Source organism: Callithrix jacchus, chromosome 22 (genome assembly GCF_049354715.1).
Source record: "Callithrix jacchus isolate 240 chromosome 22, calJac240_pri, whole genome shotgun sequence".
Lineage (NCBI taxonomy): Eukaryota > Metazoa > Chordata > Mammalia > Primates > Cebidae > Callithrix > Callithrix jacchus.
This window is the reverse complement of record NC_133523.1, coordinates 18,489,084-18,511,362: the sequence shown is the minus strand read 5'-3', so window position 1 is coordinate 18,511,362 and position 22,279 is coordinate 18,489,084. Positions and strand designations below refer to the sequence as shown.

The 22,279-nt window shown below is 49.9% G+C and overlaps 1 protein-coding gene and 1 pseudogene across 2 annotated transcripts; one reads left to right on the top strand and one right to left on the bottom strand.

The window, feature by feature from the left end:
- Positions 1 to 1,649: 1,649 nt before the first annotated feature.
- On the bottom strand, positions 1,650 to 20,294 carry LOC144580762 (uncharacterized). The gene is made up of 3 exons (XM_078359595.1): positions 19,698 to 20,294; positions 13,572 to 14,618; positions 1,650 to 12,096 (listed from the first exon to the last, which is right to left on the bottom strand). Exons 1-2 carry the CDS (start codon positions 20,292 to 20,294, stop codon positions 14,502 to 14,504), a joined length of 714 nt encoding a protein of 237 aa, XP_078215721.1. The 3' UTR covers positions 1,650 to 12,096; positions 13,572 to 14,501.
- Positions 2,181 to 2,986, top strand: LOC118150177 (U2 small nuclear ribonucleoprotein A' pseudogene; annotated as a pseudogene). Its single transcript, XR_013531318.1, has one exon. The product of XR_013531318.1 is annotated as a U2 small nuclear ribonucleoprotein A' pseudogene (transcript).
- Positions 20,295 to 22,279: the final 1,985 nt, after the last annotated feature.

Here is a 22,279-nt window from a genome sequence, read left to right as displayed (position 1 = left end):
GCACTCCCTCAGTCTGCCCTCTTGCCAAGTAGAGGAGATGTAAGAACATGTTTTCTATTGATTTTTAAAAGCAATTCAGGACCCAACTGGTAATAATCAGTGTGACCCGTGCTGTTCTCCAGGCAGTCACAAGCAGCTCGGAGCCTTGTTGTGTGACTCTGGTGTTTGGGATGTGCATTCTTTGAAGATTACTTCTAAAGCAAGGCGTCCAAATCCTTAATTCACGATTCTGTCTATTCCTGCGGTGTTTACATTCCACCATGGCAGAAGATCACTGAGAAAAAGAAAGATGAAAATGCACTTTTAAAAAGGGCTTTTCTTGTGTGGGCCTCTTTCAAAGACCCTAACCCTTTCCCCTCTTGTTGATGCCAAGGTCTGTGTTTCATCTACAGGGAACATATATATTAATGGGTGATTTAAAGGTTTGTCACACTGTGGTGACACATGCAGGCTGAGCTCTCGGGGCACTGAGCTGCGTGGAGTAAGTGCTGGGCGTGATTTCGGGTGTTGGGGCAGGTCTCTCTGGCATCGTCTGTCTGTCAAAGGGCTCTGGTGTATTTTGCTAGGAAGCGCTTTCTGCCCTTTTGCTGAAGTCAGGTCTGCAAGGGTCTTGGGGAAAGTGGCTGGTGAAGCTGATTGATTTGGCCGGTAAGCAGAGCAGGACCTTGCTAGGGCTGGTCATGAAGAGAGGGACGAGTCTTCTACTTAGAGAAGTCATTGAGCTTTGGAGTCTGAGAGCTGAGTAATATGCAGACACAGGGACTGGGAAGACCCTTTGATTCTCTAAACAGCAAGACAACTATGATTTCTCTCCTCTCTCTACCACTCCTTCCATATGATTCAAAAGTCACTATAAAAGCATAACATATACAAGGACCAAGTTAGTTCTGATTTTTCCAATGATGTCTGTTTTGATGCCTGTTTTTTTTTTTTGTTTGTTTGAGGGGGGCAGATATCAAGTGTCAAATACTTTAAAAATAGAATTCTTTTTTAATAAAAGTGGTATTATTGCTTCCTCATTTTTAAGGAGTTTTCAAAGCACATATAGCCTGTCGAAGATGTTACACAGCGTTTAGGTTTGTGGTCTCTGTAAACTTGAGACTCATGACCCGATCTACAAAGAACATGTGGGGGTCTGTCTACTTCCCTCTGTCCCTGCAGTCAGCAACACCGTGGATACTCAGGATTCCCTATCATCAGCGGGGAATAAGCCACAAGGCCACCTGATCACAGAGCACTCCCTGGGTGCCCTTGAGTATCTGCGTTCAGATGGGTGTGGTTCTACTTAAGACCGTGTGTCTGCATTTTCTGGGGCCAATCAGAAACCATTTCTGATGCTGTTTGGGCCACCCATCAAGTACATGAACGTGAACAATGATGAAATGATGGTTTGCAGGTGGAACCCAAGATGCCCTCTCAATTCCTGTAAGGTTGGTTGGTGTGGGTGCAAATGGCCTTAGGAAAAGAGCCAGGTTTTTGCATTGGTCAGAGCACTGAGTTTTTCTATAATGTGTTGAAGGGGGAGCAGGAACTCACCAGTCTTCCTGCTGATGGTCCCCAGGACCCTTTAAAAACAGCCTCCTTAGCATGTTGCTGCCTGTTCAAGGCATCGTGTCGCCTTGAAATTGAAAAAAAAAAATTAAATAGTGAATTCTTCCACTTGTTTTAATTTTTTTAAATTTCCATAGGTTTTTGGGAAACAGTGTTTGGTTACATGAGTAGCAGTGATTTGTGAGGGTTTGGCACACCCATCTCCTGAGAGGTATACACTGCACCCAATTTATAGTCTTTTATTCCTCACCCCTTCCTTCCCCTTTAGTCTCCAAAGTCCACTGTGTCATTCTTATGCCTTTGCATTCTCATAGTTTAGCTTCCACTTAGGAGTGAGAACATACGATGTTTGATTTTTCCATTCCTGATTTACTTCACTTAGAATAATAGTCTCCAATCCCATCCAGGTTGCTGTGAATGCCATTAATTCATTCTTTTTTATGGCCGTGTAGTATTCCATTGTGTATATATACACACCAAAGAGCTTTTGCATAGCAAAAAGGCCAACAGAGGAAACAGAAAACCCACAGAGTGGGAGAAAATCCTCACAATCTATACATGTGACAGAGGACTAATATCCAGAATCTGCAACAAACTCAAACAAATTAGCAAGAAAAAAAACAATCCCCGGTCCTTTCGGCTACGCTGGGAAGCCAGAGGCGGCAGAATGGTCAAGCTGACGGAGGAGTTGATCGAGCAGGCGGCCCAATACACCAATGCGGTGCGCGACCGGGAGCTGGACCTCCGAGGGTATAAAATTCCCGTCATTGAAAATCTAGGTGCTACGCTAGACCAGTTTGATGCTATTGATTTTTCTGACAATGAGATCAGGAAACTGGATGGTTTTCCTTTGCTGAGAAGACTAAAGACATTGTTAGTGAACAACAACAGAATATGCCGCATAGGTGAGGGACTGGATCAGGCTCTGCCCTGTCTGACAGAACTCATTCTCACCAATAATAGTCTCGTCGAACTGGGTGATCTGGACCCTCTGGCATCTCTCAAATCGCTGACTTACCTAAGTATTCTACGAAATCCGGTAACCAATAAGAAGCATTACAGATTGTATGTGATTTATAAAGTTCCGCAAGTCAGAGTACTGGATTTCCAGGAAGTGAAACTAAAAGAGCGTCAGGAAGCAGAGAAAATGTTCAAGGGCAAACGGGGTGCACAGCTTGCAAAGGATATTGCCAGGAGAAGCAAAACTTTTAATCCAGGTGCTGGTTTGCCAACGGACAAAAAGAAAGGTGGGCCCTCTCCAGGGGATGTAGAAGCAATCAAGAATGCTATAGCAAATGCTTCAACTCTGGCTGAAGTGGAGAGGCTGAAGGGCTTGCTGCAGTCTGGTCAGATTCCTGGCAGAGAACGCAGATGGGGACCCACTGATGATGGTGAAGAAGAGATGGAAGAAGACACCGTCACAAATGGGTCCTGAGCGGTGGGGCAGATGTATGGCAATAGGCCCTCTTGGAACAAGTCCTGCTTTTCAAACATGGGATAATAGCCTTGTTTGTGTTAGCAAAGTGGAATCTGTCAGCGTTGCTGAAATACTTAAGACTGCTGCTAATTTTGTAATGTAAGTTTTGAAATCTAAATGTCAGTTTTCTACAAATCATAAAAATAAACACTCACTGTGCTGCCAAGTTGTGTGTCATCACGGTGCATTTGCAGTGAAAAAAAAAACAACAATCCCCTAAAAAAGTGGGCTAAGGACACGAATAAACGATTCTCAAAAGAAGATATACAAATGGCCAACAAACTTACGAAAAAATGCTCAGCATCACTAAGGATCAGCGAAATGCAAATCCAATCCACAGTGCAACACCACCTTACTCCTGCCAGAATGGCCATAAGCAAAAAATCTTCCACTTTTACAAATACCTTCTATTCTCTTTAGGGAATGCTCCCTAAAATTCTTGTTGGTTCTGGCTGGCTGTGGCTGGGGACCACACTCCTAGTGTCACCAGGGGGATCAGCTGCCTCAGAGGGAGCTGAAGAAAACTCTGGAGGGTGGAAGGCTGGGGTGTGTACCTTGAGATCAGGTGAGAGGCCTTATCCTTCACCTCCTTCAAGTCAACAGCATTCCTAGTGATAAGAATGGACTCTGGGTGTTTGATTGTGTTTTCTGCCCATCTGTATGCCATAGCCCGAAAGACATGTGCCTACCTTTTTTTTTCCTTTTGAGTGAGTAGTCATGGCCATTAGACACCTGTGCCTGGGCCCACCAGCAATCCAGAATAAAGGAACCCCCAAAATGGGAATCTTTGCCTGCATAATGGAGTGGCTAAGGTGTCAAGCTGGGTTGGAGACCAAGATTAGATCCATGGCCTAATTCTCAGTAGATTCTCCGTCAGATCCCAGATAGATGAGCTTGGTAGCTCTAAAGAGTTTTTTGTGCCTCCGTAGGAATGGCAGAAGGGACAGATTCCTCACTGTAGGAATATTTAGGGCTTGTCTTATTATTTTAAAAAGTGGCTGTGATTCTCATAAAACAAATTCAGTTTTACCTCCATTTATTTTGTGGGGCTTTAAAGAAGGTAGAGAGTGTTTTGAAATGCTGCTGCTGACGGTGATGGTGATGGTGATGGTGACGGTGACGGTGACGGTGATGGTGATGGTGATGCTGCTGCTGACGGTGATGGTGATGGTGATGGTGACGGTGACGGTGACGGTGACGGTGATGGTGATGCTGCTGCTGACGGTGATGGTGATGGTGATGGTGATGGTGACGGTGACGGTGATGGTGATGGTGATGCTGCTGCTGACGGTGATGGTGACGGTGATGGTGACGGTGACGGTGACGGTGACGGTGATGGTGATGCTGCTGCTGACGGTGATGGTGACGGTGATGGTGACGGTGACGGTGAGGGTGACGGTGACGGTGAGGGTGACGGTGACGGTGATGCTGACGGTGACGGTGACGGTGATGGTGACGGTGACGGTGATGCTGACGGTGACGGTGACGGTGATGGTGATGCTGACGGTGACGGTGACGGTGACGGTGATGCTGACGGTGACGGTGACGGTGACGTGCAGTAGCGAGGTGAGAAGATTTGGAATCAGTTTCTGAAGCTCACACCCACAGTGTGCATTCCCGTTGGAACCATCACCCTTTAGGCAAATCTTTACCGCTTGGAAGCTTTCAGATCATCAGCCTCCTTACATAGGAAGACCCTCCGAGTCAAATGTGGAGAGGAATCCTAGCTGGTGTTTCCAGAATATTTCTCACTATGAAAAACAGTATGGAGGGCCGGGCGCGGTGGCTCAAGCCTGTAATCCCAGCACTTTGGGAGGCCGAGGCGGGCGGATCACGAGGTCAAGAGAGTGAGACCATCCAGGTCAACATGGTGAAACCCCGTCTCTACTAAAAATACAAAACTTAGCTGGGCATGGTGGCGTGTGCCTGTAGTCCCAGCTACTCAGGAGGCTGAGGCAGGAGAATTGCTTGAACTCAGGAGGCGGAGGTTGCGGTGAGCCAAGATCACACCATTGCACTCCAGCCTGGGTAACAAGAGCGAAACTCCATCTCAAAAAAAAGAAAAAGAAAAGAAAAAGAAAGAAAAACAGTATGGATATTCTTAAAAGAACTAAATGTGGAACTAACATTTTATCCTGCAATACCACTACTGGGTATCTACAGACAGAAAAATAAGTCATATAAAAATAAAACTTGCAAGGCTGGGCGTGGTGGCTCATGCCTCTAATCCCAGCACTTTGGGAGGCCAAGGTGGGCAGATCACCTGAGGTCAGAAGTTCGAGACCACCCTGACCAACATGAAGAAATCTTGTCTCTACTAAAAATAAAAATTAACTGATTGTTGTGGTGCATGCCCATAATACCAGCTACTTGAAAGGTTGAGCCAGGAGAATCACTTGAACCTGGGAGGCAGAGGTTGCAGTGTGCCAAGACTAGACATTGCCCTCCAGCCTGGGCAACAAGAGCAAAATTCTGTCTCAAAAATAAATAAATAAAATTAAAAAAAATGAAAGTTGCAACACACATTTATAGCAGCACAATTTGCAATTGCAAAGATATGGAACCAGCTGAAATGTCCATCAACCAACGAGTAAATAATAAAAATATGGTATATATACTACTACTCAGTCATAGAAAGAAACAACACAATGGCATTTGCTGCAGCGTGGATGAAGTTCGAGACCATTATTCTAAGTGACGTAACTCAGGAGTGGCAAACCAAACATTGTGTGTTCTCTTTTTTTTTTGAGACGGAGTTTCGCTGTTGTTACCCAGACTGGAGTGCAATGGCATGATCTTGGCTCACCGCAACCTCCGCCTCCTGGGTTCAAGCAATCTCCTGCCTCAGCCTCCCGAGTAGCTGGGACTACAGGCACACACCACTATGCCCAGCTAATTTTTGTATTTTTAGTAGAGACGGGGTTTCACCATGTTGACCAGGATGGTCTCGATCTAATTTTTGTATTTTTGATAGAGACGAGGGTTTCACCATATTGGCCATGCTGGTCTCGAACTCCTGACCTCGTGATCCCCCTGCCTCAGCCTCCCAAAGTGCTGGGATTACTGGGTAAATCAGCGCATCAGGCCTTTTTTTTTTTTTTTCCCCCGGAGACTGAGTCTTGCACTTTCACCCCAGCTGGAGTGCAGTAGCATGATCTCCGCTTGTGACAACCTCTGCCTCCCGTGTTTAAGCAATTCTCCTGTCTCAGCCTCTAGATTAGCTGGGATCACAGGTGCCTGCCACCACACCCAGCTAGTTTTTTGTATTCTTAGTAGAAACAGGGGTTTCACCATGTTGGCAGGTGGTCTCAAACTCCTGACACTGTGAATAGAGATAGATAACTGAAAATTTCAATGAAACATAGTAAGAAATATAATAGAGAACTATGCCAACCATGGTGACTTACACCTGTAATAATAATAATTTTAAAAAACTGGGGGGCGTTGAGGCAGAAGGATTGCTTGTTCCAGGAATTCAAGACCAATCTGGCTAACATAAAAAGACCCCACTTCAGGGCCCGTGGGATTACAGGTGACTCACGCCTGTAATCCCAGCACTTTGGGAGGCCGAGGTGGGCAGATCACCAGGTCAGGAGTTCGAGATCAGCCTGCCCCTCGGTGGCGGGTGCCTGTAATCCCAGATACCTGGACGCTGAAGCACGAGAATTGCTTGAACCCGGGAGGGGGACGTTGGAGTGAACCGAGATCGCGCTACTGCACGATCAGCCCGGCGACAAGAGCGAGACTCTGTCTCACAAAAAATAATAATGATCAGGAAAGACTGGAGACCTCACGAACCGCAGCCCCTCCCACGCACACACCGATAGGAGATTATGCCCTGATGACCCGCCTGTCATCCGTGAACAATCTGGGAAGTGCCCGCGGCCGCGGGTGCAGAGCTGCCCAGAGAGCTCCAGACAGCGCGCCGTGCAGGGACAGGCGGGACGCGGGGCTGCGGGCCCAGCCGCCATCTTGCAGCCAGAGGGGCCTGGGGCGGAGCTGCACCAGCGGGGACTCAGGCGGGCGACCCCAAAGCGGACTGTGTGGAGGCCGGTCCAGCCGGTTTCACAGCCAGCTCTCCCGCCTCGGGATGTCCAACCCTGCACACCCACCGTTTCCCAGTTTCCAGGATGTCCTGGCATCTTAGCTGTGCCTCTCCCACGATCTGCAAATCACAAGGCAACAGAGGCTGTGACAAAGTCACCGGGGACTCCGGAGGTGGAGGATTCAGAACAGCAGAGAGGGATCCCAAGCTCCGGCAGGAGCAGAGACAAAGGCCCCGCCAAATGCGGAAGCCACGCCCTCCTCTCCAACTGTACGACTAATTGGGCGATTCCCGCGTTCGCGCCGCTGATTGGTTAAACTTCAGGGTCCACCTCCCAGTCCCACCCTCCCCAGCATTAGAGCATTTTAGCTCCGGGGGAACCGGCTCAGTTGGGCAGGGTCACGTGCTGAGGGAATTACCGCTAATTAAGAAGTAAACTAGGGCGGGCTCAGTGGCTCACGCCTATAATCCCAGCACTTTGGGAGGCCGAGGCGGGTGGATCACGAGGTCAAGAGATCGAGACCATCCTGGTCAACATGGTGAAACCCCGTCTCTACTAAAAAAACAAAAATTAGCTGGGCATGGTGGTGCACGCCTGTGTCCCAGCTACTCGGGAGGCTGAGGCAGGAGAATTGCTTGAACCCAGAAGGCGGACGTTGCGGTGAGCCGAGATCCTGCCATCGCACTCCAGTCTGGGTAACAACAGCGAAACTCCGTCTCAAAAAAAAAAAAAAAGAAAAAAAAAAGAAGTAAGCTAAGAGGCCGGGCGCAGTGGCTCAAGCCTGTAATCCCAGCACTTTGGGAGGCCGAGGCGGGTGGATCACGAGGTCAAAAGATCGAGACCATACTGGTCAACAAGGTGAAACCCTGTCTCTACTAAAAATACAAAAAATTAGCTGGGCATGGTGGCGTGTGCCTGTAGTCCCAGCTACTCAGGAGGCTGAGGCAGGAGAATTGCCTGAACCCAGGAGGCGGAGGTTGCGGTGAGCCGAGATCACGCCACTACACTCCAGCCTGGCTAGCAAGAGCAAAACTCTGTCTCAAAAAAACAAAACAAAACAAAAGTAAGTAAGCTAAGGTTGAAATACACTTTCTCTTTCCTTTACCTGGGTCTGCTTGTATAATACACCTTAGTAGCTACTTAAGGGTAAAAAAATTTTGATACATTTTTAACAACTTTTAAATCATTTTGACAATGTAGGAAAGACCTTTATCACAGCCCTGAGCTCCCTCTCACCATGCTATACCCCACTGTTGACCACATTGTGGGATGGCCATTGGGAATGACGGGGACAGCGGGGGCTGGGAATGGATAAGCATTAATTATGCTGGCCAAATTTGTTCATTTTAGAAAGGCCCCTTGGCCGGGCACGGTGTGGCTCACGCCTGTAATCCCAGCATTTTGGGAGGCTGAGATGGGCGGACTACCCGAGGTCAGGAGTTCGAGACCAGCCTGACCAAGATGGAGAAACCCCGTGTCTACTAAAAATACAAAAATTAGCTGGGGCGTGGTGGCACATGCCTGTAATCCCAGCACTTTAGGATGCCTAGGCGGGCAGATCACCTGAGGTCCAGAGTTTGAGACCAGCCTTACCAGCATGGAGAAATCCCATTATCTACTAAAAATACAAAAAAAAAAAAAAAAAAAAAAAAAAAGCCAGGAGTGGTGGCACACGCCTGTAATCCCAGCTACTCTGAAGCAGGACAATCGCTTGAAGGCTGAAGCAGGAGAATCGCTGGAACTCAGAAGATAGAGGTTGTGTTGAGTGGAGATCACACCCTTGCACTCCAGCCTGGGCAACAGACAACTCCGTCAGAAAAGAAAAGAAAGCCGGGCGCGGTGTCTCAGCCTGTAATACCAGCACTTTGGGAGGCTGAGGTGGGCGGATCATGAGGTCAGGAGTTTGAGACCAGCCTGACCAACATAGTGAAAACCCCGTCTCTAACAACAAAAAAATATATAGCTGGGCGTAGTGGCACATGCCTGTAACTCCAGCTACTTGGGAGACTGAGGTAGAAGAATCTCTTGAACCCAAGGGGCGGAGGTTGCAGTAAGCCGAGATCGCACTATTGCACTCCAGCCTGGGCAATAAGAGCAAAACTCCATCTACAACAAAAGAAGAAAAAATTTACTGGATTACTGTCTTTAATGGGGGTGTTTCAGTTTCTATTTGAAAATGGCCAACTGTCCTCTGTAGGTGTCCTCATTTGATTTGCTAGTTTAGACCCTGGGGGAAGAAGTGAGAAAACACTTGAGCCACATCAGACACCATTTTTTCAATTGAAGGATGTATAGGAAATCCTTAATAATGTCTAACGGTTTTCTCAATATCCATTATATTTAACGGTGATAGCTTGGAAGGCAGGGAGGGAACACAGATGACACAACCTTAGAAGTTCAACTTTGCTATAAGTTTTTGTGTTTTGTTTCCTTTTTGGAGACAAGGTATCACTCTGGTGCCCAGGCTGGAGTGCAGTGGCACAATCATAGCTCATAATTTGGTTGTAACAGTTCTTTTTTTTTTTTGAGACGGAGTTTCGCTCTTGTTACCCAGGCTGGAGTGCAATGGCGCGATCTAGGCTCACTGCAACCTCCGCCTCCTGGGTTCAGGCAATTCTCCTGCCTCAGCCTCCTGAGTAGCTGGGATTACAGGCACGCGCCACCATGCCCAGCTAATTTTTTGTATTTTTAGTGGGCAAGGGGTTTCACCATGTTGACAAGGATGGTCTCGATCTCTTGACCTCGTGATCCACCCACCGCGGCCTCCCAAAGTGCTGGGATTATAGGCGTGAGCCACCGCGCTGGGCCGTAAACTTTACTTTTAAAATGCACTATGTTGGCCAGACTGGTCTCAAACTCCTGACCTCAAGTGATCCGCCTGTCTCAGCCTCCCAAAGTGCTGGCATTACAGATGTAAGTCACTGTGCCCAGCTTGGTCCCCCAAATTCTTAACTCATTTCAGCATAAACTTAAAAGTCCCATCCAAACTCTCATCTGAGACAAAGCAAGTCTCTTCCACCTATGAGCCTGTAAAATAAAAAATGAGTTAGTCACTTCCGAGATACAATGGGTATGCAGACATTGGGTAAATTCTCCTGTTACAAAAGGCAGAAATCAGCCAAAGCAAAGGGACTCCAGGTCTTATGCAACTCCAGAACCCAGCAGGGCAGTCATTAAACGTTAAAGCTCCAAGATAATTCCCTTCAACTCCATGTGTCACATCTAGGCCACTATGATACAAGGGGTGAGGTCCCAAGGCCTTCGGCAGCTCCACCCCTGTAATCTGCAGAGTACAGCCCCGGAGCTGCTTTCACAAGCTGGCACTGAGTGCCTATGGCTTTTCCATCCAACTCATATAAACTTACTTAACCTTAATCTTTTGTTAAGAAAACAAAGAAAAACTTTCTTTGTTTTTTGTTTTTTTTTTTAATTAGAGACGGGGTTTCACCATGTTGCCCAGGTCGGTCTTGAACAACTGAGCTCAAGTGATCCACCTGCCTGAGCCAAATCACTTTCTAAAATTGCTGTTTTCAAATAGAATCACATTGGAGGTTAGGGCTTACCATATGAAAGTTGACAGAAACTTAATTCAGTCTCAATCTGGGAAAAATAACCATATAGAGGCAATTTTTTATACCTCATTGGAATTAATATAAATAAGAAACAGATTCTGGTAAGTTAAGTTGTATATTATAAGGCCTAGAGAAAAATAAGAAAGTAACTTTAAGGCTGGGCGCAGTGGCTCACGCCTGTAATCCCAGCATTTTGGGAGGCCGAGGCGGGTGGATCACGAGGTCAAGAGATCGAGACCATCCTGGTCAACATGGTGAAACCCCGTCTCTACTAAAAATACAAAAATTAGCCAGGCATGGTGGCACATGCCTGTAGTCCTAGCTACTCAGGAGGCTGAGGCAGGAGAATTGCTTGAACCCGGGAGGCAGAGATCGCGCCACTGCACTCCAGCCTGGGTAACAAGAGCGAAACTCCGTCTCAAAAAAAAAAATAAGAAAGAAAGTAACTTCAAAAACATAAACGATCACTATAGTAATTTAAATATTACAGGACTCCATGTTTGGGTCCCCTTCCACGAATACTCCCTTCATGGAAGCCATCTTTCTCTCTTCTGGATATCCCCTCTGAGGTCCCCTTCCACACTCTCTCGTGGAAGCCTGTCCTCCCCTCCTAAACTCCATCTCTCTCTCTCTATTCCCTTCCACTCAGTGTGGAAGCTGCTTTTCTCTCCTGGATTCCAACGTTCTGGATTCTCTCACTCAGTGTGAGAGTTAACTGTTTCTTTCACTCTCCTTCTCCTTTTCTCTCTCTCTTTAAATAAATAGCTTTCTTTTTTCTTTTTTTTAAAGATGGGGTTTCACCATGATGGCCAGACTGGTCTTGAACTCCTGACCTCAGGTGATCCACCCATCTCGGCCTCCAAATGTGCTAGGATTACAGGCATGAGCCACTATATCCGGCCTAAATAAATCACTTTCTATAAACAAACAAACAAAAAACCAACCAAAAAAAAATTTAAATATTACATGGAAAGTAATAAAAAAAGAAGGCACTTAAGAAAGACTAGGTCAGGCATGGTGGCTCACGCCTGTAATCCCAGCACTTCAGGAGGCTGAGGCAGGTGGATCACGATATCAGGAGTTCAAGACCAGCCTGGCTAAGCTGGTGAAACCCCATCTCTACTAAAAATACAAAAATTAGCAGGGCGTGGGGACAGGCACCTGTAATTTCAGCTTCTTGGGAGGCTGAGGCAGAGTACTGCTTGAACTGCAAGGTGAAGGTTGCAGTGAGCCAGGATTTCACCCCTGCACTCCAGCCTCGGTGACAGAGGGAGACTCCATCTCAAAACAACAACAACAAAAATAAAAACAAAACAACAAAAACAAAGACTAAAGACAGTTCTAAACCTCGAGACTTGACAATCACGAGAGTGTGTCTCAGGACACATGGCCCCATCAACTTTCCAGAGAAAAACCTCAATTCGAAGTCGTCCTGGTAAGGTATTTGTGCCTATGAAAGAAAAAAGGAGAAACAGTGGAAAGATTTTGACAGTGAAATGTAAGAGGATTATTTTTTACTTTTCTCTCATGTTAAACCTTTACAAATAGAAATCAAGTAATTAAAAAAGTGTCATCAGGCCGGGTGCGGTGACTCACACCTGTAATTCCAGCATTTTGGGAGGCTGAGGCGGGTGGATCACGAGGTCAAGAGATCAAGACAATCCTGGTCAACATGGTGAAACCCCGTCTCTACTAAAAAGCCAAAAAAAAAAAAAATTAGCTGGGCATGGTGGCACCTGCCTGTAGTCCCAGCTACTCTGGAGGCTGAGGCAGGAGAATTGCCTGAACCAAGGAGGCGGAGGTTGCAGTGAGCCGAGATCGCGCCATTGCACTCCAGCCTGGGTAACAAGAGCGAAACTCCGTCCCCCCCCCCAAAAAAAGTGTCATCCACTGCTTTGTGCAAAAGTGATTAATTAAAATATTGTTTCTGAAATGTACAATGTAAAAAAAAAAAAATGGGCCGGGCGCGGTGGCTCACGCCTGTAATCCCAGCACTTTGGGAGGCCAAGGCAGGTGGATCACTAGGTCAAGAGATCGAGACCATCCCGGTCAACATGGTGAAACCCTGTCTCTACTAAAAATACAAAAAATTAGCTGGGCATGGTGGCGCGTGCCTGTAATCCCAGCTACTCGGGAGGCTGAGGCAGGAGAATTGCCTGAACCCAGGAGGCGGAGGTTGCGGTGAGCCGAGATCCTACCATTGCACTCCAGTCTGGGTAACAAGAGCAAATCTTCGTCTCAAAAAAAAAGCCTTTATTTCAAGATCCTCTGGTAGCCCCAAAACCATAAACTGTCAGGTGCGGTGGTTCATGCCTGTAATCCAGCACTTTGGGAGGCGGAGGCAGGCGGATCACCTGAGGTCGGGAGTTCAAGACCAGTCTGACCAACAAAGAGAAAGAAACACCATTTCTACTAAAAATACACAATTAGGCCAGGTGTGGTATCTCACACCTGAAATCCCAGTACATTGGGAGTCTGAGGTGGGCGGATCATTAGATCAGGAGTTTGAGACCAGCCTGGTCAACATAGTGAAACCCCATCTCTACTAAAAATGCAAAAAAATTAGCTAGGTCTGTTGGCCTCCGCCTGTAATCCCAGTTACTTAGGAAGCTGAGGCAGGAGAATCGCTTGAACCAGGGAGGCAGAGGTTTTAGTGAGCTGAGATTATGTCACTGCACTCCAGCCTGGGCGACAGAGCAAGACTTCTTCTCAAAAAAAAAAAAAAAATTAGCGGAGCCTGGTGGCACACGACTGCAATCCCAGCTTCTCGGGATTGCTTGAACCAGGAAGGCGGAAGTTGGGGTGAGCCGAGATTGCGCCTCTGCACTGCAGCCTGGGCAAAAGAGCAAATCTCTATCTCAAACAAAACCAAACCCACAAACCATGTCTGGGGGTGTCCCATTCATTAATCACCGTGCGTATTACCTCTTCTTCTTCTTTTTTTTTTCGAGAGGAAGTCTTCCACTGTCACCCAGCCTGGAGCTCAGCGACGCAATCTTTGCTCACAGCAGCCTCTGCCTCACCAGTTGGAGCGGTTCCTCTGCCTAAGCCTCCCGAGTAGCTGGGATTACAAACATGCGCCACGATGCCTGGCTAAAATTTTTTCTAGTTTTAATAGAGACGGGGTTTCTCCATGTTGGTCAGGCTGATCTGGAACTCTCGCCCTCAGGTGATCCGCCTGCCTCAGCCTCCCAACGAACTGAGATTACAGGCGTGAGCCACCGGGCCGGGCCAGGCCAAGTTTTGTATTTTTAGTAGAGACGGGGTTTCACCATGTTGGTCAATCTGGTTTGGAACTCCTGACCTCCTGATCCGACTGTGCGACCCCCTCGTAGACACCTGCCCGGTACCCGACCCCAAGTAACAGCTCGAGAGTTGGAAGCCGAGTTCAGGTTTATTGGGACCAGCGGGCAGGCCAGGAAAGGAAGGAGATCGGGGCTGGCTGCGACTGCGCAGCTGGGGTAGGAGGGTTTTATAGGGGGGGTGGACGGGGCGTGGACACAGGGCTGGCGGAGTGTCGTAGGAGTTTAGGATAGGCTGTCCGTCTCTGGGCAGACTGCTGAGGTGGCTCAGAGGGTTATGTGTCGGTTCAGGATAGGCCGAGGCTTGGTGGGCTTTCCTGCTGCGATGATTGGCTGCTTGTTGTTGCTGGGCAGAACAGAGCAGGCTTGGCGGGCTTTTCTCAGGGCAGCAGGAAGCCTGGGGGGAGGGTGGGGGTAAGAAACCTGGGGGAAAGATGGCGGGACTTTCTACCAAACATTCCCGACTCCTTAAAAAGGAAAAAGGGCGGCGGAATCGATCTGGCTACTTCCTGCTGACAAGGGTCGACGGGGGGTTCTGAAAAGGTCTCTTTTCTTAAGGAGCCTGGATGTTCAGGGAGAGGTCTGTTTCTTGCACTCGTTCAGGGCAGGGTTGGAGCAGCATCTGGTGGATGGTGACTCGAGTCAGTTCTTGAAAGCGCCGCTGTATGAACTGTAGAAAGCAAGGAGCAATAAGTAGATTAGGCAAATGGCTACTAGGGGCCCAAGCAATGGGGACAAGAGGGTATACATAGAGGAAGACCACCACGCTGTGGCTTCAGCCGAGAACTTCTGACTCTGCAGGCTAGTTTTGAGTTTCTGGAGGCTCTCGATTCGGGTTTCTACTAGGCCGGATTCATTGATGTAGTAACAGCACTCCTCTTGTAGGAAGATACAGGTCCCTCCTCATTCAGCAGTGAGCAGGTCCAGGGCTCTTCGGTTCTGCAAGGCAACTTGGGCAACTGAGGTGATCTGTCGTTGGAGTGATGCTAAAGAGTCAGTAGAGTCATCAATAGCCGCTTGGAGTTGTGAGGTCAGTCGGGCTATGGCCAGGTGAGAGTGGACTAGTGCCCCTCCTAATCCTGCTGCAAGTGCTGAACCAGCAAGGGAGACTCCAACGGCAATGGGTAGGAAGGCAGCTCGTCGGGTGCGGCGATGGGGAGTTTGCAGCATCTGGAATTCGGCTGGGGAATATATAGTGAGTTGAGGGACTAGGGTTACTGGGAGGCATAAAAGAGATGAGGAAAGGCCAATGTAGAGAGTTTTTGTTAAGGTCCTGTTACACCAAAAAAACGTTCCTCGTGGGGCTGTTATATTAGTGGTTACCAGTATAGTTCTGTTACAGCTAGGGAAGTTTCGGCCTAGGGAATAGCACACAGGTAGCTGTTCAAAATCAGGTGGAGTGTAGAGATCGACTTCCCTGACGGGGGAGAAGGAAGAAGTTGAGGCTGAAAGGTTGAGAGGGATGGGGTAAGGGACTGCAACGAAGGGAGTCTGTCCTAAGAAGGCACACATGAGGCATGAGGTTAGGTCAGTTAATCCTGAGAGGTTAGCTAACTTGATTCCTTCTTGGAGAAAAGTTAACCAGGAAAACGGAGACGAATGTGGTTGTAATTGGTCATTCAGAGATTTTTCTTGTAGGCTAATATCAGAGTGGACTTGGTGGACTGTACGTACGTATGCCCGCCAGATGTACAGGTGGGAAGAGGGATATTTGGTATCTACGTGGTCATACACGGCAGCCTTCTGGGGGCTTTTCCAGCGGTTGTCCCAGGGGTCAGGTATGAGAAGGGAATACCGTGTAGAACCGATAATGGTGTTTCCTTCTCCATCTATGTCTGGGATGATTTTGAGCTGAGATCGGGCAGGTACTGTGGACTTGACGGCTATATGTAGTCGACAGTTCATCCAAGTACATCCCATGCAGGAGCACCAAGGAGTATTATTGCATGCTCCTGATGGTTGGTCATGGTTGAAGCACATGAGGGGTATATCAGTATGGATGTTATGGAATTTGGTGAAGTTCAGATATATGGCCCTTTGGCATCCGGCTGCGGGGCAGTCGGAAGTTGCAAGAAGATGGTTGTGGCTGTATGGAGGGGTATTACAGATGAAGGTGGTTTTGGTATAGTTTTCAGTTAGGAAGAATCTCCATCTGTAGGGGGTGTGGCTGCTAGGCCCTGGTAAGTTTGACAGATAAAGGGCCAGTAGGAACAGCCTTCCAGCATAAGGAGGGTCCATGAGGGGCCTTTTTTACCCGAGACAGGTGGACCCAAGATGGGATTTCAGCAACTCTTATAGCTGATGGAGTGGTAAGGAGGACTGTGTATGGTCCTTCCCACTTGGGGGCGAGGGGCTTTGGGGAGAGGGACCTGATAAGAACTGAGTCCCCGGGGGAGACTTTCTGTGTATTTTCAGATGGCTGGGTGGGTTGGGGAAGAGAAGCGTTGGCGTGTTCTCGGAGAAGGCTGCGAAGGAGAGTAAAGTAGGGGAGGTAGCTGTCTAGAGGAGTGGTCTTGGGCGGTGGGGGAGTTGAAAGTAGGAAGGGGCGACCGTACAGCAGCTCAAACGGGCTAAGCTGTGATGGGCCCCGGGGGCTTGCTCTCAACCTGGTGAGGGTGATAGGAAGCAAGGTTACCCAGGATTGGCGGAGCTCAAGCATGAGCTTGGTCAGATGCTCCTTTATTAGGCCATTGGCCCGTTCCACCTTACCAGAGGACTGAGGATGGTAGGCGGCGTGTAGCTTCTACTGAATTCCTAGAGAGGTAGAAACGGCATTAGTGACTTTGGAGATAAAGGCTGGGCCGTTGTCTGACTGTATGGTAGCCGGGAGTCCAAAGCGTGGGATGATGTCTTGAATGAGATGAGTGGCTACTGTCCCAGCAGACTCAGAGGCTGTGGGGTAAGCTTCAATCCAGCCTGAAAAAGTGTCAACAATGGTTAGCAGATACCGGTACTGTTTATGCTTTGGCATATGGGTGAAATCAATTAGCCAGTCTTGGCCAGGTAGGAACCCGCGTAGCTGATAAAGCTGGCGCCGAGGATGACAGGAACCCTGGGAATTAGTTTTCGCGCAGACAGTACATGAGGACTGGACTTCCTGTATGGTACTGAGGAGATGGTGAGGGTGAAAAGTGGGTTGAGGAATCGGTATAAGGCTTTAGGCCCAATGTGGAGTGAATTATGGATGTCTTGGATTATCTGGTACCTTTGCTTTTCAGGGAGGATGAGGAGGTTATGCTTAAAGGCTAAGTCATCCTTGAACCGTACCCCGGGGGTAGACTGGAGGGCCTGGAGTTCCGAGGCAGAGTATTGAGGGCTAGGAGAAAAAGGCTGTGTGGGCTGGTGGTGGGGAAGGTTATGACGGCCTTCAGCTTTGAAAGGATGTCTCGCCCCAGAAGGGGAACTGGGCAGGTGGGGATTACTAAAAAGAGTGGGTAAATGGAGTGGAGTTATATGAGCACATGAGTGGTGGGGTTTGGTAGGGGATACTCGGGGTCCCGTCGATTCCCATGACCGAGACCTGGGAAGGGGTGAGATGGCCAGAATAAGAAGGAAGTGTGGAGTAGGTAGCCCCCATGTCTTGTGACCCTAGGCTCGGCGAGGGTAACCGGAGTCGGAAAGCCAGGGCCCCGCTAGTCGTCTAGCAGCCCTAGTAGACTGGGGAATGGAGCTCCCTCAGAGGTCGGCTCCTGGCAAGCAGGCTCCTCCCTACTGAGGGTGACCGCCGGCTGCGTAACGCCAGTGTGTCTGTTTTGAGGAACCGGCACCCTGGGGAAGCTGGGGCAGTCTGACTTCCAGTGTCCCGGGAGCTGACAGATAGGGCAAGGCTTAGTTGGTGGCCGTGGTTCTGGACAGGCTCGGGACCAGTGTCCTTCCTTCCCACATTTAAAACATGCTCCAGGAGGGGCATGGGTTTCGGCCTTGGGCTTCTGGTTCCCTGCCGGCCTTAGAGCCGCCACTAGGGCTTGGGTCTGGAGGGCAGCCTTCTGCTTCATGCGAGTTTGGCGGGCAGCCTCAGCCGCATCTTCCCTGGCATTGAATACTTTAAAGGCCATTTTTACCAGGTCTTGGATGGGAGTCTCTGGCCCCTCTTCTGCTTTCTTTAGTTTCTTTCTTATGTCGGGTGCTGATTGGGAGATAAAATGGGAGGCTAATACAGTGGTCCCGTTTTGAGGGGCTGGATCTAGTCGAGTATACCGGACTAGGGCTTCTTACAAGCGGGCGAGAAAGAGGGCGGGGTTCTCATCAGGTAGTTGGGTGATTTCTCTCAGTTTATCATAGTTTACAACTTTGTTAGATACAGCATCCATTTCCCTGAGGAGGTATCTGATCATGCGGTCCCTCTTGGGTATATCAGACCCTCGATTAGCCTGATAGTCCCATTGGGGGTCTTCACCTGGGATTGCTTCGGGGCCTAGGGGGATCTGGTTATCTATAGCATGGTCTTTATCTGCTTGGTTTCTGGCTGCAGCGAGGATGCGCTCATGCTCCTCCACTGTGAGGGTGGAGGAACAGATAACGCGAATATCATGCCAAGTGAGGCTTTAGGCTTGAGTGAGGTATTGGAATTCCTTAATATAGGTGGATGGGTCGGCTGAGAAGGATCCTAAACGTTTCTCAATTTGGGACAGGTCTTGGAGTGAGAAAGGAACATGGACCCTGACTAAACCTTCTGCGCCTGCTACTTCTCGGAGTGGGGCCAGGATAGCTGGCTGGTGGGAGCGGGTGTGGGCTGCCACCGGAGAGGCAAAAGAAAGTGCGGCCTCTGAGGGAGGGGGCTCGGAGGGAGTAGAGGGAGAGCGAGGCATGGCCTCTGAGGTAGGAGGTGCAGAGGGAGCAGAGGAAGAGCGTGCTGTTGATGGCGACTGGTTGCTGAGATTGGCAGGAGAGGATAGATGTTCAGGCAGATCCTCCAGTGAGGAGTAGGGAGGGGGAGAGGTAGTGGACTTCTGGAGTGGGAACAAAGGGGGAAGACATGTGGTCAGGCATCTCTTCCTGTAGAGTATAGGGAGGTGGCTTGGTTGGGGAGGTAGGAGTCTGCGGTGGGGGAGTTCGGGCTAAAAGAACTTGGTGAGTGGAGCAAGAAGAGCAGAGGTCAGGATGGGAACGCAGGTCCCAAAAAGCCTGAACATAAGGCACTTCCTTATCTTTGCCAGTTCGGCGGCAGAAGTTATCTAGGTCGCGGAGCACATTGAAATCGAAAGTGCCAGTGGGAGGCCAATGCGACCTGTTATCAAGCTGATACTGGGGCCAGGCCACCTGGGAGAGGAAGACAAGCTTTTTCCGCCTAAGGGTTTTGGGAGTAGCCCAAGCAGGTAAAGTCGAGAAGTAAACAACCTAGTGGGGCGTTTTTAGGAATTTTGGACTCCACGCTCCCCATGATGCGTGCGGCAAAGGGTTCCTGCCAGCCGAGGGCAGTCTCGGAACAGTATCCGAGCTCGGAACAGTATCCGAGTGGGCTGGGGTAGTGTGGGGGGAGGCGTCCCTCCAACCCACCAGCTTCCCCAGAGGAAGGTGGATAGGAAAGACCAGAGAAGGCGTCCCCTGTCTGATCGTTCCTATTTAATGGTTTTGGATTGGGTGGGTCAGAGAAGGCGTCCCTTGTCTGCCGACCCAAGGCTCCTGGAGCCTGGTTGGGGGATCCTGCTCGGGCCGGCCGGCGCTTGGCGAGGGATCCGTGGAGTGGGACTGAGAGGAAGGGCCTTTGCCACACGCACCACGGAAGGAGAAGGTAAGAAACAGGACTTACCTGGTCCGGAGTGCTGAGGCCGAATTGGAGGAGGGCTGGGGAGGTCGCTGGAGGGAGGGGGTCGCTAGGGGGGCTAGCGACCCTCCGTCCCGGGTTTCGGCACCATATGTGCGACCCCCTCGTAGACACCTGCCCGGTACCCGACCCCAAGTAACAGCTCGAGAGTTGGAAGCCGAGTTCAGGTTTATTGGGACCAGCGGGCAGGCCAGGAAAGGAAGGAGATCGGGGCTGGCTGCGACTGCGCAGCTGGGGTAGGAGGGTTTTATAGTGGGGGTGGACGGGGCGTGGACACAGGGCTGGCGGAGTGTCATAGGAGCTTAGGATAGGCTGTCCGTCTCTGGGCAGACTGCTGAGGTGGCTCAGAGGGTTACGTGTCGGTTCAGGATAGGCCAAGGCTTGGCGGGCTTTCCTGCTGCGATGATTGGCTGCTTGTTGTTGCTGGGCAGAACAGAGCAGGCTTGGCGGGCTTTTCTCAGGGCAGCAGGAAGCCTGGTGGGAGGGTGGGGGCAAGAAACCTGGGGGAAAGATGGCGGGACTTTCTACCAAACACCGACTTCCTCGGCCTCGCGAAGTGCTGGGATTACAGGCATGAACCATCAGGCCCGGCCATATTAACTCTTTATCATTTTAATGGTGCTTCAGTTTATTTTTGAACAGGGTAAAGTAGGGACTGGGGTCCCTGTAGACCACAGCTCCTTTCACGCAGGAGCCCTGCACACCCAGTCGGCGTCTTGCCCTGATGACCTTTTCACAACCTGGGGAACATGCAGGGCTGTGGGCGCAGAGCTGCGCTAAGAGGGCTACAGGCTGGGGCTAAAGCGGCTGAAACAGAACAGGACCACCGGGGTCCCTGCACTGGGGGAGACAGAGGGCTAAGTGGTGGGGAACTTAGGCTCAGACTCTATCCCGCCACTGCCATTTGTGGCCGGTTCCAAAAAGGCCTCCCCCTTCTCCAAACTCTCAGCCCGACACACTCACCATTTCTAGGCTCCAGAAATGTCCTGGAGTCTATGAATCTTCCAATAGCATCAGGTGCTGCGATTGTGTTACAGAATATTCAGGAGAACAGAGAGACCAATGGTGAAACGGGAGGATTTTATTAAGGTGGCCACCGGCTCAGCAGATTAGCATCCCAAGGCTGAGCACAGGAGAAAGAAAACGAGGCCTTTTTGTTGTTGATGTTGTTGTTGTTGTTGAGACGGAGTTTCGCTCTTGTTACCCAGGCTGGAGTGCAATGGCGCGATCTCGGCTCACCGCAACCTCCGCCTCCTGGGTTCAGGCAATTCTCCTGCCTCAGCCTCCCGAGTAGCTGGGACTATAGGCGCGCACCACCATGCCCAGCTGATTTTTGTATTTTTAGTAGAGACGGGGTTTCACCATGTTGACCAGGATGGTCTCGATCTCTTGACCTTCTGATCCACCCGTGTCGGCCTCCCAAAGTGCTGGGATTACAGGCGTGAGCCACCGCGCCCGGCCAAAATGAGGCCTTTTTATACATCCAGAATGCTGTAGCCGCTAACAGGTTTGCAGAAGCCAGAACAAAGAACAAAGAACAGTTAATTAATTTCTTTTCTTTTTCTTTTTTTTGAGACCGAGTTTTGCTTTGGTTACCCAGGCTGGAGTGCCATGGTGCGACCTCGGCTCACCGATTTTATACAAAGCGTTCCTAGACTACATGTTCTTATTGGATGAGAGCAAATCAGGATAACCAATCGAGGCATGAAAATAAAGACCAATTAGAGTAGACCTTGTAGTTTTTTCACTCATCCAATCAGGACATGTAGTACAAGAATGTCTTATACGAAGCATGCCAAAGGGGAGTCTCGCCATTTTAGGTTCTTCTGGGTCAGCTCGGCTACCGGCTATGGCCGGGTTTAGAGGTGAAGACGGAGCACCCACCCACGCTGGAAGCTGGAGCCTGCAGCATCTTGGCTCAGTTCGGTGTTGTGGTTGGTGGCAGTGAGGAAGACTACAGCGCAGCCAGAAAGGTAAAATGATGGTGGGATAGGTTCTCCATCCCGGCCCGCACGGCCTGCATCACGGAGGGCGGGTTGGGGGCGCCATGCCCTGGGCAGTAGGTGCTATTCAGGGTGTCACTGCCCGTATTCAGGGTTTGGTTGGGTGTGTTACCTGGGGTGCCACTGCCCACGGAGGGGAGAGGATTGGGCACCCTATCTGGGAGTGCATGGCCCTTGGATGGTGGTGGGTTGGGGCAGTATGGTTGGTGGCGAGAAAGGAGACTACAGCCCAGCAAGGAAGGGGAAAAGGTGGCCGCATAGGTTCACCATCCCCGGCGCAGTTCCTGCAGTTGGGTTGGCGGTGCCCACCCTACTGTGGGCAGTGGACACTGTCCGTGTGGACCTCACGGCCTGTGTTTCGGGCTGGTTGGGTGTGCTATCTGGGAGCATCGCTGCCCATGGAGGGGAGTGGGTTGGGGCCGCTGTCCGGGGTACAGTGCTGGGGGTGGGTTGGGGCGGTATCCCAAGCTGTACAGCCAGCGGCAGTGGGGCGTTTTGGGAGCACTGTCTGGGGATGCACTGACCGGGGATGAACTGCCAGCATTGGGGGGCAAGTTGCAGGAG

Coding starts and splice junctions, on each gene's coding strand:
- LOC144580762 (XM_078359595.1), bottom strand. CDS start 20,294: ATGGTTCATGCCTGTAATCCCAGCACTTCGCGAGGCCGAGGAAGTCGG. Junction 14,619..19,697: donor GCCTCAGCACTCCGGACCAG/GTAAGTCCTGTT, acceptor TGCTTTCTACAG/TTCATACAGCGGCGCTTTCA.